General features: G+C 41.5%; 1 protein-coding gene across 1 annotated transcript; it reads left to right on the top strand.

Annotated features, from left to right (window-relative positions):
• The first annotated feature begins 1128 nt into the window (after window positions 1-1128).
• On the top strand, window positions 1129-14123 carry LOC118406690 (mitochondrial uncoupling protein 3-like). Its single transcript, XM_035806958.1, is given in 9 exon segments — window positions 1129-1284; window positions 7426-7547; window positions 7745-7994; window positions 9029-9308; window positions 9686-9868; window positions 10470-10490; window positions 10748-10937; window positions 11425-11517; window positions 12668-14123. Coding segments are annotated over 7 exon segments (1026 nt in total). The 5' UTR covers window positions 1129-1284; window positions 7426-7547; window positions 7745-7865; the 3' UTR covers window positions 12798-14123.
• Window positions 14124-14473: the final 350 nt, after the last annotated feature.

The raw sequence follows: 14473 nt of genomic DNA, 5'->3' as shown, positions 1-14473 counted from the left end.
TTGATGAAGTCGGCGAAAGGTGCGTTAGTTAGAAAATCTGCGTTTAGTTTTGATACGTAATTATAAGTTAGACAGTGGCGAGAATGATTATTTTCTCATCAATATTTCTCTTCAGAATTATTTGAACTTAATTGTACATCTAAACAATTGGCTTACCTGTGCAATGTTTATATGATTAATGATCAGTGTACTGAAATCATGTGTAACGTATGGCTCCTAGTCAATAGATCAGCATTTTCTCTATAGTGACCACCTGTCTATAGTGGCCACATTTCCTAGTGCTGTTGTTGTTTGACATAAACTTTGAACATTTAAATTGTAAGTAACTTTAAACTGCCAGAGTTTCAGCCCAATAAAACACTCTCAGCGCCAGGGTATGAACAGACTGACCAGACAGACGAAAGTAAATCCTCAAACAAGGTTCAATCGTATCTTCCGGGTCTGGCAGGAAGTTGTTAAACTAAAATAAGAATAGGCTCGATGGCTGATTGCATACAAAGTAAAACAGTTTAACGGTTTTACAGCTTGAAGAAAACAAACGCTCCTACAGTACCTGCACCTGCTTGATAATTATTAAATCGTATGCCCTACTTGAATAAAAAAAGTTCACTGCAATAATAAATGTACCCACATCACAAGGAGCTTATACTTTTTTAAACTTACACCTAGTTATCATACTGAAAATTGTTAATGACATTACATGAAGTCATTCAACAATTTTCAGTCATGATGAAAATTTTCTGAATGGAAGGTGTGAATCAATTCACAATACCAGTCCACTTTGGGGGATAATGTACTGTTAAGAGGATGTTACATTTTTGCGCACCGGTGATTTGGAACAGTCCAATGTTGCGTGGGGAGGGGTATGGCTGAAATATGCTGTATTTGCTCTTAAGCAAATGTCGGCCTTTCTAGTTTATATTGGTTTCACAGGCTTTTTTTGGGTCAACCTTATGACGTCATTCGATATTATGTGGAAACGATGGAGGCGTCGTCCAAATCGTGATACCTCATTGGTCAATTTTCTGGCACACCTCCCAAATAAGCATCTCTGATTGGTCACATGGTGTGTGCGTAGTCTAGCTTACTGGTTGCCAAAAAAGGAGGCATAATTGGGGGTGTCGGCCGCAAATCGTCATATGATTGGCTGCTTGTGACACACCTACCAGATACAGCGCTGTGATTGGTCAGATGATAATCACACCCTCGTCACGCCAGTGCACGTAGCCCGACCGCCGGCCGAAAAGCAGTTAGATTTTCAGCGGACGGAGCGACAAAAAGCAGGTATTTATGCTCTTCTCTTGTTACCATTGCCTAATTATTTATCCCCAACTGCTACTGGAGGTTCAACTCTACCTCCTGTGTAAATAGATCTTATTCTTATACATTTCTACCGGTGAATTTGTCGTTTTTGTCCGGGCGTCGGTTCTGCTGTGCCCGCTACCGGTTGGTACCGGCGCGCCCAAGCTAAGGTTGCAGGACGGTTGCATCATCTTTTTCTATGGGCGTCTTTATTTCTCTCTATATATATGCCTTTCTAACCGCCTCTTGGTGTATAATTCCGCAAGAAATTATACTATCCTCCGATGGGATCATTTCTGAAAGATATTCCGGGTTTTGTGTCAATTTACGCCTTGTTCTAGAACGAACGTATAATTTCAGTCCGGTAGCCTAGGTACCTAATTAAAATTGCGTATCTATCTCAGTATCTGCATGAGTTGTACTATTCACACGCTTCTTGTCTTGTCCAGTTCTGTACAAAGTACGTTATTCTAAAGGATTTAGACTAACAGCTATGGGAACGGGCATTGTTTTTTCGTGAGAGGCTTCTCTCCAAAAACATCACGGCTTGAAGATTTGTGCCCTGTGGGTTTCCGATCTCGCCAAACAGGCCTGAGTCAGAATGACTGTACGCTGTTCTTCGGACGGGGCCCCGTGGGTGTTTTTTTTCGTGGAACCCATTACTCATTTCTAAAAGTGCGGTTGTTTTCCAAGCCTCCGCTAGGCCTTACTGTGGCGGTATGGATCGTAGAATTCGGCAAAACGGGAAGAAATTGATCAAGGGAAACAGCTCGAAGGAAGGTTTTCCCCTCAGAATAGAAGAAGGCCAAGAAATCCTACAGTGCACCGGTGGCCAAACTTCCCTGTCCAATTCAAACTATTAACCAGGAAACATGACGCATTGCTCGCCTGATCCTACCCTTTTCCTTTGTCTATCGTTTTCGTCGCTATTATGTTTTTTTTTTTTCGGCGGCGAAATTTAGGGCATACTTTGGGCGCGGTTTTGAATCGCTTAATTGGATGTCTTAAAGCTAGGCGTGTCTTCAAGTAAACAAAAGGTGGAAATAGTTAGCGCGATGGGATGGTGGTGTCCAGTATCTTGGGGCCTTTTTGATGTAGATGTTGATAAGGGAAAGCTAAGAGTAAGAATTTGGCTGAAATGTATGGCGATCGCAATCTTTTTTAATCTAATTTCACATGTGCGGTAAATTAATTTACGTTGTATTATCATTACAGTACTGTTTTCTGTGCATATATGACTTGTGGCACCGGGATGTATAGAGAAAAAAATAAGAATGGCACAGCACTCTACTCTACTCTACTCTAGCTCGTCATCATATTCAAGTATTTTCGCGGCCGTTCCAACGTCCATAGTTTAGGCAGTTTCACTTTGAGCTGATCATGAAAGAAAACTTGGCAAGTTAAAGTTACGATCTGTATATCATTTGCCTTTTTTATTTTAGCCAGACCAACCGCAGACTACCAGACAGTTCTAGAGTAGATACGGTGATTTCCGCCTTGTTTTGTTATTCGATATGTAAGGTGAAACCTCTTGCGACCTTCCAAATGGCGGACGTTGACTTGAGTTATTTTGAGAATTAGTGCGTGCGGACCGGTCTGTTGTCCGGCTTAGCTCATGTGACTTGTGCTCGCTATACCGGGGCGCACTGGATGGTACAGGAGTAGGGCCTATAAAGTCGAAAACATTTGGTGCCGAAAAGTCAGTTGAACGTATTGAAGGTAAGGCTAGTGAAGTGTATACAGTATCTTCTCCCGTATAGGTAGGTGCAGTGGTTCGTAGGCTTGTGATGTTGTCTATTTTTCTTTTCGCTTGGTGCGTTTTTGTTTCATTGCGGGACCCACTACTATGGTAACGGCAATTCCTTATCCTACTCGCTATTAGATCTAGACCATTCGTTTGTGTGGTTTAATTTCGCCATTCAATACCAAAGGAAAGTTCCGTAGCGCAAAGCCAATATGTGGGATCCAAAGCTGATCTATAGGGAAAGGAATAGAGTCCATTCCAAGACACCATGCGGATGTTTGTGGCCATTGTTTAGAATTGATTTTAAAGTTTTGTAATTCTATGTCTAGGACATTTGATACTTCAGAAATATTTGTAACACTGTTTCAACTTTATAAATATTTCCCTGGTCCTGTAAAACTTTGGAAATATTCATCGTGTGGAATTGGATACTTCTAATCGTTTCTAAATAATGATAACAGCATTCTACCATTATTTACCATTTTCTACCATTTTTTGTAAATGGTTCAGTGGGCTGGGAAGATAGCAATTCACACATTCGTGCAAAGTATGGTTGGGTGCCATGCAACAATGGCCCTCCACAAAGGATCCACCAGTGAAATCTAAAAATATACAGATACAACAATAGGGCTTACTTTTATGGGGGCAATAAACTAATTTAACCATTTGACCAGGTTTACCTTTTTTTGTAAATATTTGTAAATGTGAAATAATCACACAGAGGTTTCACAATTATTCTAAATAAAGATATTTTTGTACAGTTACTTTCAAAATGTTTCTAAAATATTCAAAGGAATTCAAATATATGAGTACTTTCTCAGTCAATTTTTTGAAAATAATTTAATCATTGTGGCTCAGATATTCTTTTATTCAAAATAATTCAGACTAATTATAAATATCGCCTAAAAACCCTCATGGTGTCTTGGAATGGACTCTAAGACACAAAAAGTAATAATTAAGATGGAAGCTGATGTGGTTGCGTGCCTTACTTTCATCTTAATGTTTTGGACGCCGGTTGCTACACAGGTAGGTAATTATGGGGAAATCTGTGAATTAGTCTTGTTTTCTACAGGGACCACCATTTTTGCTCATGAATTGGCTTGTACGTTAGCAATTACCCCGACTAATTAAGCCCTAAAGTAGTTGAATGGGTTCTAGAGGCTAATGAGACATGCTAGTAGCACGTAGCGCTTGTAGCACGTAGAGTCCGAAACTTGCTGAAACTAATTTGTGACTCCCAACATTTCCAACACGATTTCTAGCCCATTTGTAAAGACAAAGGCAGTGAGCATTTTCACCTCAAATCATCCTCTAGGTATCATCTACACAAATGTAATTTCTAGTTCCTCCGAAAATGTAAACCATTTTTGCCTTAAAATAAGTTTCTTGAAGTTTTAAAGCTACCGTGAGATCAAAGAGGTTTGATCAATATTCTCTTCTGCAGCGCGCTAGCGACATTACTTTGTTTTGAATGTGGGATGTGTTCTCTGGTGTTACATCATCCGCGCTAGCTAGCATGTTCTGCCGCGTGTGTCCTAGATATTTCTAGGTCAATGCACCACAGTTACCTGTCTGGGCTTCAATCTGATACTGTTTGTCTGGGTGGGACATGTTAGAGGATCGCTATCGTAATATAATTGCAACTGTTCCCCTTTACAAATGTAAACTCCTTCTACCACATATAGGACCAAGCTGTGATCATGAGAAATAAAAAGTGGTCTGGGTACTTTCAAATAACGTTATACTACCCAGAAAGTGCAAGCATTTAGTAAGAATGTCTAGCATGTTTTTTTCTGTGCCAGTTGAATGTTGAAAAACTCTAACCACATGTAAAGCCTGCACATGCACTTGCACATGTTGCCCCAAAAGTATTTAAAGGCATGATGCCATCGCATCGTCGCCATGGCAAATCGAACGACCTCATCTATCGTCTGACAGAATAAGGTCGATTGATTATGGCGGGAAACGCAATCCTCTCGTCCAACCTGTTCTGTTTTAATTGAAGGGATTTCCAAGATATGGATACCAGAAAGTTGTCAGTCTATGCAAATTAGGGACCGTACGGCATTTAGCGAGGGGGGAGGGCCGGTCGCCAAGGGGGGGAGGGCCAAGCAAAAAAATATTTTGCCAGGGGGAGGGCCTAGCAATTTTTTTTTTACTTGGGGGGAGGGCCAAGCAAAAAAAAATAGCTTGGTCTGCCAGCAAAATATGTCCCTTAAAATCCAAGAAACGGCGTTTCAGAGGGTCAAGATTTCAAAATTTTTCTGGACCTCTGCAAGGGATCGCCCGAGGTTGGCGCTCGGGATACAGTGAAAATGCGAAAGGGAGGGAGCGGGGCTTATGCATGACGCCCTCGAAAACCTTCTTCACGTACAGAAATGTTATTAAACTCTAGATGAGTCTGCCAGCAAAATTTACCCCTGTCTTATTGCCCTCAAAATGTAAGGAATGGCGTTTCAGAGCTCGAGGTAAATATTTGCAAATTTCCCTGGATCCCTTTTGACGTGACCGGCCTCGCGCCTTTGATGACCGACATCGTGATAATGTGTTTGGGGGGGATTTAATTTTGTATTTCTAAATTGAAATGCTATTAAAGTTAGCTTTGTTTGTCAGCAAAATATCTCCTCAAACTGAAGGAAATAGCTTTTAAGAGGGTCAAGATTTCAAAATTCTCCCGGACCTACCTTGCGATTCTTCGTGCCTTTGGCGCCGAACATGGTGTTCGGAACGTCGTTCTCAAAAACTTGAAACCCTCGTTTGTTTGTTTTTCATAGAAATGTCATCTAACCAGCACATTTTCCCATAAAAAAGCAATGCAGGAAATCGTGGCAAAAAAAAGCGTGGCATTTCTAAAAGATCTCCAGCAAGTCTGCGGTCTCACGCCCGCCGGCGGCTAGAGAGAGGTCTTACCCCGCCGTGGGAAAATCAGCGTCACGCGTCGGCGCCCCCCTCCCCACTACAGTTTTGAAAGTCGAATCGTGCTGTCGTTTTGGTTTTCATTTTTTTTCCCGATTTACCGTAAGTTATTACCACCACAGAACCAAGAAAAAGTCCAAAATATATGTAAATTGAAAATAGTTTCCGTCAAGCCGCTCAGGCCCGCGAGCTTGCAATACGTAAATTTAGGGAGGGGGGCGCGCGCCGCTTCGTGGCGCAAATCTACTAGAAATCCAGGTACAAATGCTTTTTAGGTGTTGTTTTAATATCAAAACAATGAAATAGCTTCTATAAAGCAAATATTTATCCCTCTATTAAGCAGATATTTTGAGCCATTCTGTTTTCCTTTTTTTACTAGGGGTGAGAGATCTGCTTCTCGATGAAAATCATGAAAAAGTATGACGCAAAGCACATTTCCAAATGCGGGAGCGCAGTGTTTTATTGGCGTCTTGAATATTTTTTTTCAAAGTTGGTAGGAGGGGGGAGGGCCAAGCAAAAATATTTTGTCTTGGGGGGAGGGCCTAGCAAAAAAAAAATTACCTGGGGGGAGGGCCATGCAAAATTTTTTTTACCCGACCCTCTGGCGACCGGCCCTCCCCCCTCACTAAACGCCGTACGGTCCCTTATTGCCAAGAAGGGAATTGCAATTCTTAAACTCTGTAGAAAACTGTTGTTGAATGTTTTAAATCCACGGCAGTGGTGAATTCCGATAGAGCTTAAAGTCAGTAAGATGCACTTCAGTAAAACTAACAATCGATCCTCACAGCATCTGGTTGCCTGCATTGGAATTATATTATATAGTAGAAGCGTCCCTGCTGGCCATTTTGTGTACTGCACCACAATGTCAGGGTCATTGCCCCCCTTCACCCCACTTAGAATTTCTGCTGACATATCCCCCTGATTACATCGTATCTTGTTAATGCCAGCACATTGTGGGTTCAAAGAGGTCAGTGGAAATTTCTTGGCCTTTTGTCGGCCACCTGTTGTCAACCTTCTGTTAGCCAATCTGGGTTGGACAATGAGATGATGTTTACCCAAACCCCTGTGTTAGATCAGGCGATCTGTGGACTTTGGTCCCCACTCCCATAAACAGGTACTCAAAGGGGTTATCTTTCTCTGGGTAGAAGCATTGCGTCACGTCAGCCACATGCCAGGTTATTGACCCAGGTTATTGCAGTACATACAAACCCGATAGGTGGCACTGCACAGTACTTAACATTAGGTGAGAATCAAAGGAAGCCATTCAGCCATTACATCATTCCTTGTAATACTGTATACATTCCACAATATACATCCCAGATGACAAACTCTGTACAACAAGCATATGGCGCCCCTGTTCGGTAGAAGTTTGGCACAGTCAGTGGTAGAAAGATGTGTGTTAAACTCAGTCTTTAAATTTATGTCATACTTAATACTAACCTGACACAACTCTGTTTCTACAGGACTATGGTACAAGGCTTTACTGGGTGTCTTTTCTGCAATATAAGTGAAAACACTAGACGGAAAACCCAGCCCCAGAGAACACAGCGACATTGTACATTGTAACACAGGGCCAACCTTTCTGGTAAGTTACCTCGGCTTTTGCAGTTGCTTCTTTTTTTTTGGTCACTTTTACTCCTAGCCTTGAAATTGCACAAGGACATTTCATATTTAAAAACCACTACTGGTACTATGCTGGTACTGTAAAGTAAAATTACTAAACAAAAGTATGTCAAGAAGGAGCAAAATGTTTAAGTTGGATTTTGTATCCCTCTTTTCCAGTACAGAACACAATTTGTGCAATTGCATCTCTACCTCGACTGCCACCAAGGCAAAACAGCTGCATCTTCTCAACTTGTCTATTGCTGTCATCAAATCGAAGCAACACCAGCATCGTGAAACCATGGGTATCGGATTCAAGCCACTGGACCAGCCCCCTACGGTGGGGGTGCGTTTCATGGCCGCGGGGTTTGCCGCCTGTATAGCCGACGGCATCACGTTTCCATTGGACACGGCAAAAGTTCGCCTACAGGTAAGAAACCAGATGTTATAAGTTAAAAGTGATGTCAACCTCCCCCGATGTGAAGTTCTTTGTTCAGGGAAAGGGTCTGGCATATGGGAAAAATTGAGCAGCATGGAATTACTGTGCAAAGATATGGAAAGAAGCAACTTGAAGACGAAAAGATGAAAAAAACAGACCAGTTGAAAGAATATAGCAAGAACTTTATCCAGTCGAGTGAGGTTGAAACACTACATTTTATCAAACCACAATAGAAAACTACAAATTGACTTGTCCTGTGAGGCACATGTGCACAATCACACCTATGTTGTCAGCCTTTGCTGTTACCGCATGCTCTGATAACAGGTTGGATGCTGCATGGTAGGTACATACCAAGGATGACACCAGACTTCTGCGCTCATTTCTCAACATTTCTGAAAAAAAAAAAAAACTAATCTGGAACAGATTGGTCCTCTCATGACACTGCATAATTTCTTTGATTATCTAAACCCAATCTAACTCCTGGACCAGATTTTCCTGTCAAATCACCTGTTTCTGGAGACATCCTTGGACAAAGAAGCTTTTGTGTTGTGTCTGTTTGATAGTATTTTCTCCCTTACTAACGGCATTGTTCGGCTTGTTTCTTGTTCACAGGGTGGGTAGAACCGACGAGCATGATTAAACGAGATGGCGGCAGTGCACTGCATGATGGGATAGAAACCTGGTGGTGGTAGAGAAGAGCATGATGGGAAGGGATGGAGCCAAGAATCATCGCCATAGCAACCCATCACCTAGCACGACACTTCGATTTTCTTTCTATAACTTCCTCTCTGCAGGCTTTGTCAGAGCTTTGTGAGGGCCAGTAGCAATGCGCATGTGCAGGACAGGACTGGAGAGCATCCCTCTGCAGTTCTAGGCATGCGCAATTTGTGGTGGAGGGAATTTTTTTCTTTCCAGCCCTGTTTTATTTTTCATCAGACAAAACATGATGATTTCAGGGCAGCTATAGGTTACTTTCCTTTCCGTTGGTCACTGTGACCGAACACGTTCTGGCGCCACGTTTTCAGATCCAGGGCGAGGGTAGTGCGGCAGCCGTCCCTCGCCTTACGACTCTCTGCACAAGCAACATGGCGGCTCAGTTCGACATGGCCGCCGGCCCGTTCAACGCGAAACACCGGGGGCTGTCCGGCACCATCCTCTGCATCGTGAAGCAGGAGGGTCCGAGGGGCCTGTACAGCGGACTGGTGGCCGGTCTCCACAGACAGATGAGCTTCGCCTCCATCAGAATCGGCCTCTACGACTCCGTCAAGACCTTCTACCAGAAACAGCTGCGCAGGGAACAAGATGGTGAGTTGCTTGTGTTCTTTGTGTTATGGTCTTCCTGTTCATTTGTGTGAACATCTGTGATATCTCTTCCAGCTGAGACATGTAATTTGCACAGTGGACGTTGGGCCCGACAGATTTGGTCAAACCAAAGTGGCACTAGAAATTTGGAGACAGCTATAATGATTTTATTCAATAGTTCCTTTCGTGATAAGTGAAAAATGGTTCTGTGGTGGCTCAATCCTCAGGAAAATCACTCACCTATATACTAGTAGTAAACTCTTTTGAGCTTCTACTAGTTTTATGGAGACTGCAACACTGCTAATGCACATGCATTATACCAATGCACATGCATTATAAGTTATAACTGACCAATCTCTGTTCCTCCTATAACCCCTTAGGCGCTAGCATGCCGACGAGAATTATGGCGGGAATCACGACCGGCGCGGTGGCGGTGTCGTGTGCACAGCCGACAGACGTGGTGAAGGTTCGGATGCAGGCGGAGGGAGCGAACCCCTTTGCCGGGAAGAAGCGGTACAGCGGGGCTCTGAGCGCCTACAGAACCATCGTAGGAAGAAGATAAGGTTGTGGGGGAAACAACAAACGGCGCATTGCACGCACGAACTTAACACAAAGTTGCTCAACAGTTGCGGTTGCTTTTTTAGGATGTGACAATGTTATAAAAATCATTCACAAGCACTGGATACATGTAGATTTGTAATGTGCATGGCTTTATACTAGTTACTAGTAGTATCTACCGTATATTCTCGAATAAAGTACGCACTTTTTTAACTTTTCAAAATTGAAAAGGTGCTACAAGTTGTTGCCAAAGTTGGGGTGCGTACTTTATTTGAGGTTACTGCACAGATAAATGGTAAGAAAAGCCTAAAATAAAGCAAGGTGGAGCTACACTTCTAGTAATGTTTCAAAACATACACATTGTTGTTGTCTTGAAGTTGTCTAAACATGATTTACATATTAACAGTGGCATTTGCATACAATCCTTTTGAGTTAGTGACTTTGACTTGTACAACTGGTTTTGCCTGATTTCTTCTACCAGTTCTCAGTGATTTTTATAATTTGCAGCAGGCAATTCACAAGTTTATAGAGACAATGACAGTGTAAACCCAGGTTATTTTATGCAAAATGACCTGGGGAAAACATCATAAATTCGAATTTATTTAGTTAAAGGTCTGTTCAAAACTGGTGGAGAAGGGGTGCGTACTTTATTTGAGTTTTTCCATTTTACCTTTCAGTCCCAAAGATCTGTCTAAGACTTGTCCAAAATCAGGGGTGCGTACTTTAATTGGGGTGCGTACTTTATTCGAGAATATACGGTACAACTGACTGAAATGACACTTAAGCTTTATACCATTTACAATGTACCTTCTGTACTAATTGATACTTATTATTATGATACACTATTATTCGTCAATGACACATTTGATCTGTCCTCTTCTCAGGCACAGGACCCAACATTGCGCGGAACTCCATCGTGAACGCCACGGAGCTGGTGTGTTATGACATGGTGAAGGAGGAGATTCTGGCCATGAACCTGATGACAGACAACCTGCCCTGCCACTTCACCTCAGCCTTCATCACAGGCTTCGTCACAACATGTGTCGCCTCACCTGTCGACGTCGTCAAGACAAGGTGGGCGCAAACTCATCTTCTTGTTGAGCTTCAGTCTGGTATCCAAAGCTGTTATACTTATAGCTACCAAGTCACTTCTGCCCTCACTGCAAGTACTAGGATATTTGTGGATAGGAACAAATTTAAAGAGAGGACAGAACACAGAAAAGACTTGGGAGCTATATCATAATAGGTTTTGGATACCAGGCTAGTTGATCTTTTGGTGTAGGTTTCTGCCTCCAGGAGGGGCTCTGCTTCAAATCCAACGTACTGCTTTTGATTTTGTATGTGTGTTGGTGCCTATAACTCAAGGTTCCTTTTTGGGGGGATTTGAAGTTTTTGGTATGTGGGTTCGCAAAGAAACACAGCAATTTTGGGCCCCCTAGAAGTTCTTTTTGGATACCTCCTCCTCTTTCCTTAATGTACTGTGGTATTGTCCATGGACAGCTTGTCAACTTTCTAGTGAAAAGATGAAACTCACAGCTGTGTTTATTTTCCTTGTCTCCAGATTTATGAACTCCAGACCAGGACAGTATGCAGGAGCCTTGGACTGTGCTGTGAAGATGTTCTATGAGGGAGGGCCGATGGCATTCTACAAAGGGTAGGTAAAGTTTAGCATCCTCTAGCAATGCCCCTTTCCAAGAATTTCAAGAGATATTAGCATAACATTGTACTTGTGAATCGATGAACTCAGTAAGGAACTATTACTGTACGTCGATAAAGGTTAGACATCCAGATAATAAGATATGCCAAATAGCAGTTACTCAAGCAACTGGATATGATTTTTAAAACGGTCCATCAGTTTCTGAAACATCTGATTGTTTCCAAAATCGTAGCTAGTTGCTTCAGTTATTTGGCTAGTACACTACTACACAGATATTTGGAAGCCAAATACATCATGTATGAGTGAACATGATATGACAGAAAGGTAATCACCATTTCTGATATTTCAAATGACAGCATGAAACTGAAGTGTACAGTTACAAATTGACATTTGGGGCTGCCAACATTGTGCCACTAAAATTTGGAAAATGACCTTTGAAATGAGTGGAGTTATGTGGAGCTTGGACAGTTTTGGCACTACGTTGCATACCGCTTGGCTCAATGAGGGACTGGGAAACATGTTAGCTTGACACTAGTGTTCATTTGTAGACGCGCGTCCTCGTGATAATGACGAACTAACGCCTAACATGACTCCACTCCAAATGGTGGCAACCCGGAAAGTAGGCCAACTGCTAAAGCTGGTGAAGACCAAATGTGTACTTCTAGCAGTTATTCTTGGACTAGACGCGGTAGCTAGTATTTGACAAGTTGCCATTAGAGTATAGCTCAAATAAATACGAATTTACAAGTTTCAGTAGCAAAAATAATGTGGTTGATTCTTGTTTTAAGTACAGAAAGATTTAATTTTTTTACAGAAAGACTGAAAGGACATTATGAACTGGCAGATAAACAGAGTATACTGTAAATGTATTTAAGTTCACAGGGATTTAATTTCGCGGTAGCAGGAAAAAAGGACTTTTCGCAGTGGTTTTAATTTAGCGGTAACACAATAGACTGCAGTCTAATACCATAATAGAAAAATGTTGGCGGCGGTTTTAACTTCGCGGTAAAGTGGTCACCGCGAAACCCGCAAACATTAATCCACCGTGAACATTTCTGCATTTACAGTAGTACATGTTTTAAGTCTAAGTTGGGTTGCATTCTGTGTTCATTCCCACAAATAATGATTTAAATGTCTTATTTTCCAGGTTTACTCCTTCATTTATGCGGCTGGGATCCTGGAACATCCTGATGTTTGTGTTCTATGAGCAGTTGAAGCGCGGCTTCACCCATCTCAACAATCAGAACCGATTCCGCGAAGTAAAAGCACCTATCTAAAACTACACAGCAGGCCGCAACCACGTTTGCAACCAGAGCACCTCTTTGAGGGGAAAAGTCAGAAAGTCCTAGGGGCTGTATCTCAAAGAAAGTCAAAGGAACTATGGATTTTTGAAAAGGATTTCTTTGTAGCAGTCGATTCTGAGGAGGTCTTAGCTGGTGGAAAGTGCCTATAAATGTATACATGGCACAAGGACACTTGCAAAGTGCCTGAGGACGGAATGAGGGATATATCAGTGATAGGGTACATGTATATGAGTATTGTGCATTGTCTTAGAGGACTATTTTTTGTACGAAATGTTGATGTAGGTCACCAAAATGTGAAGGAAATGAGAGGTTGGGTTTATGTTATAGGGGAAAAGAAATGTTACACTGTAAAATGCTTGCATTTGATAGTGCTATCTTTAGCAATGTTGGAGATAAATTTGAAGAGTTTCATTGTCACCAGTACATTCTGGATGACAAGTTCCACTATTTATACTGATAACTTCTGCCAAGTATTTTACAGCAATTGTGCATTCCAAAATTACTAGCGACACCAATGCTTCTGCTGCTTCACTCTTAGTGTCTTGTATACCAGGGTTTGTTTTGAAGCTCTGCTAGAATTTTTGTGTGATAGTTGACCACCACCTCTACTTCAATAGAAAGACTATATGCTGAAAAACATAACACAATTCTCAGGTGACTTGATCAGGTATATTTACAATTCACTTTCAGGTTGTGTGTTATCATTTTTTTTCTTTCACGTTTAAAAATGTCAAAGTCACGCATTGCAATGCCTTTACTTTTGTTACCTGTTAATGTGATATATAGGAATAATGAGCAATATAAAGATGCGGGACATCAGTAGATATTTAACCCTACGCCTGCTGTAGTTGTATTAGTAAAGGTAGTAGGGGGAGGGTTAATTCTAGCTAAGTAGTACTAGTACTAATGTGGAAAAATGGTTTCACTAACCACATATTGGTGCAAGGTCTATGATACCAACTTGAGGATTGAGGTAATAACTAATACACATGGCTTTATTGCAGTATGTATAATATTGTATGCAAGAATGTTTTTGTAGACATTTATGTTGGTGCTATTCGTGGCACAATATGTATATGTATCACCTTTATGTTTTATGTTTGCAAGCTGCAACTTTGCTTTGTCAATAAGCTCAGGCACGTTTTCTTATTTATAAGTCACTATGTGACAAGGAACGGCTATGTTAGAGAGGAGACTGAAGATTGTACAAACTTGTAAATAATCGTAGTAGAATCTGTGTATAAAGGAAACGGAGGAGATGACCATGACAGGAAATAAATCCAACCATGTCTTGACAAATGCTTTTGTTGCTTTGTAATTCTTGTGCTATGTTATGTCAGAATTATCATCATATGATGTCAATATGATCTAGACAGAGATTTAACATACCGACCATTTAGTACAAATTGACTTCGTTGAGGATATGAACAATGTTTATGACTGCTTTGATACACTCTGTATCCCCGAGCTGGTTAATTAATCAGATCAGTAACACTTGACATATTATGCTGCTGCTGCAGATTTATTTCCCCATTTGATCATGTGGTTTGTTTGCTGATGTACATGAGAAATACCCCAAACCCATAAAGATAGTAGAGACATGACAGGCATCGTATATGTGCATCCTATATATATACGGGCTCAGCAGG

This window comes from Branchiostoma floridae, chromosome 19 (genome assembly GCF_000003815.2).
Source record: "Branchiostoma floridae strain S238N-H82 chromosome 19, Bfl_VNyyK, whole genome shotgun sequence".
NCBI classification, from domain to species: Eukaryota; Metazoa; Chordata; class Leptocardii; order Amphioxiformes; family Branchiostomatidae; genus Branchiostoma; species Branchiostoma floridae.
Note: the sequence above shows the minus strand (reverse complement) of the source record. Positions and strands in the feature narration are given on the sequence as shown.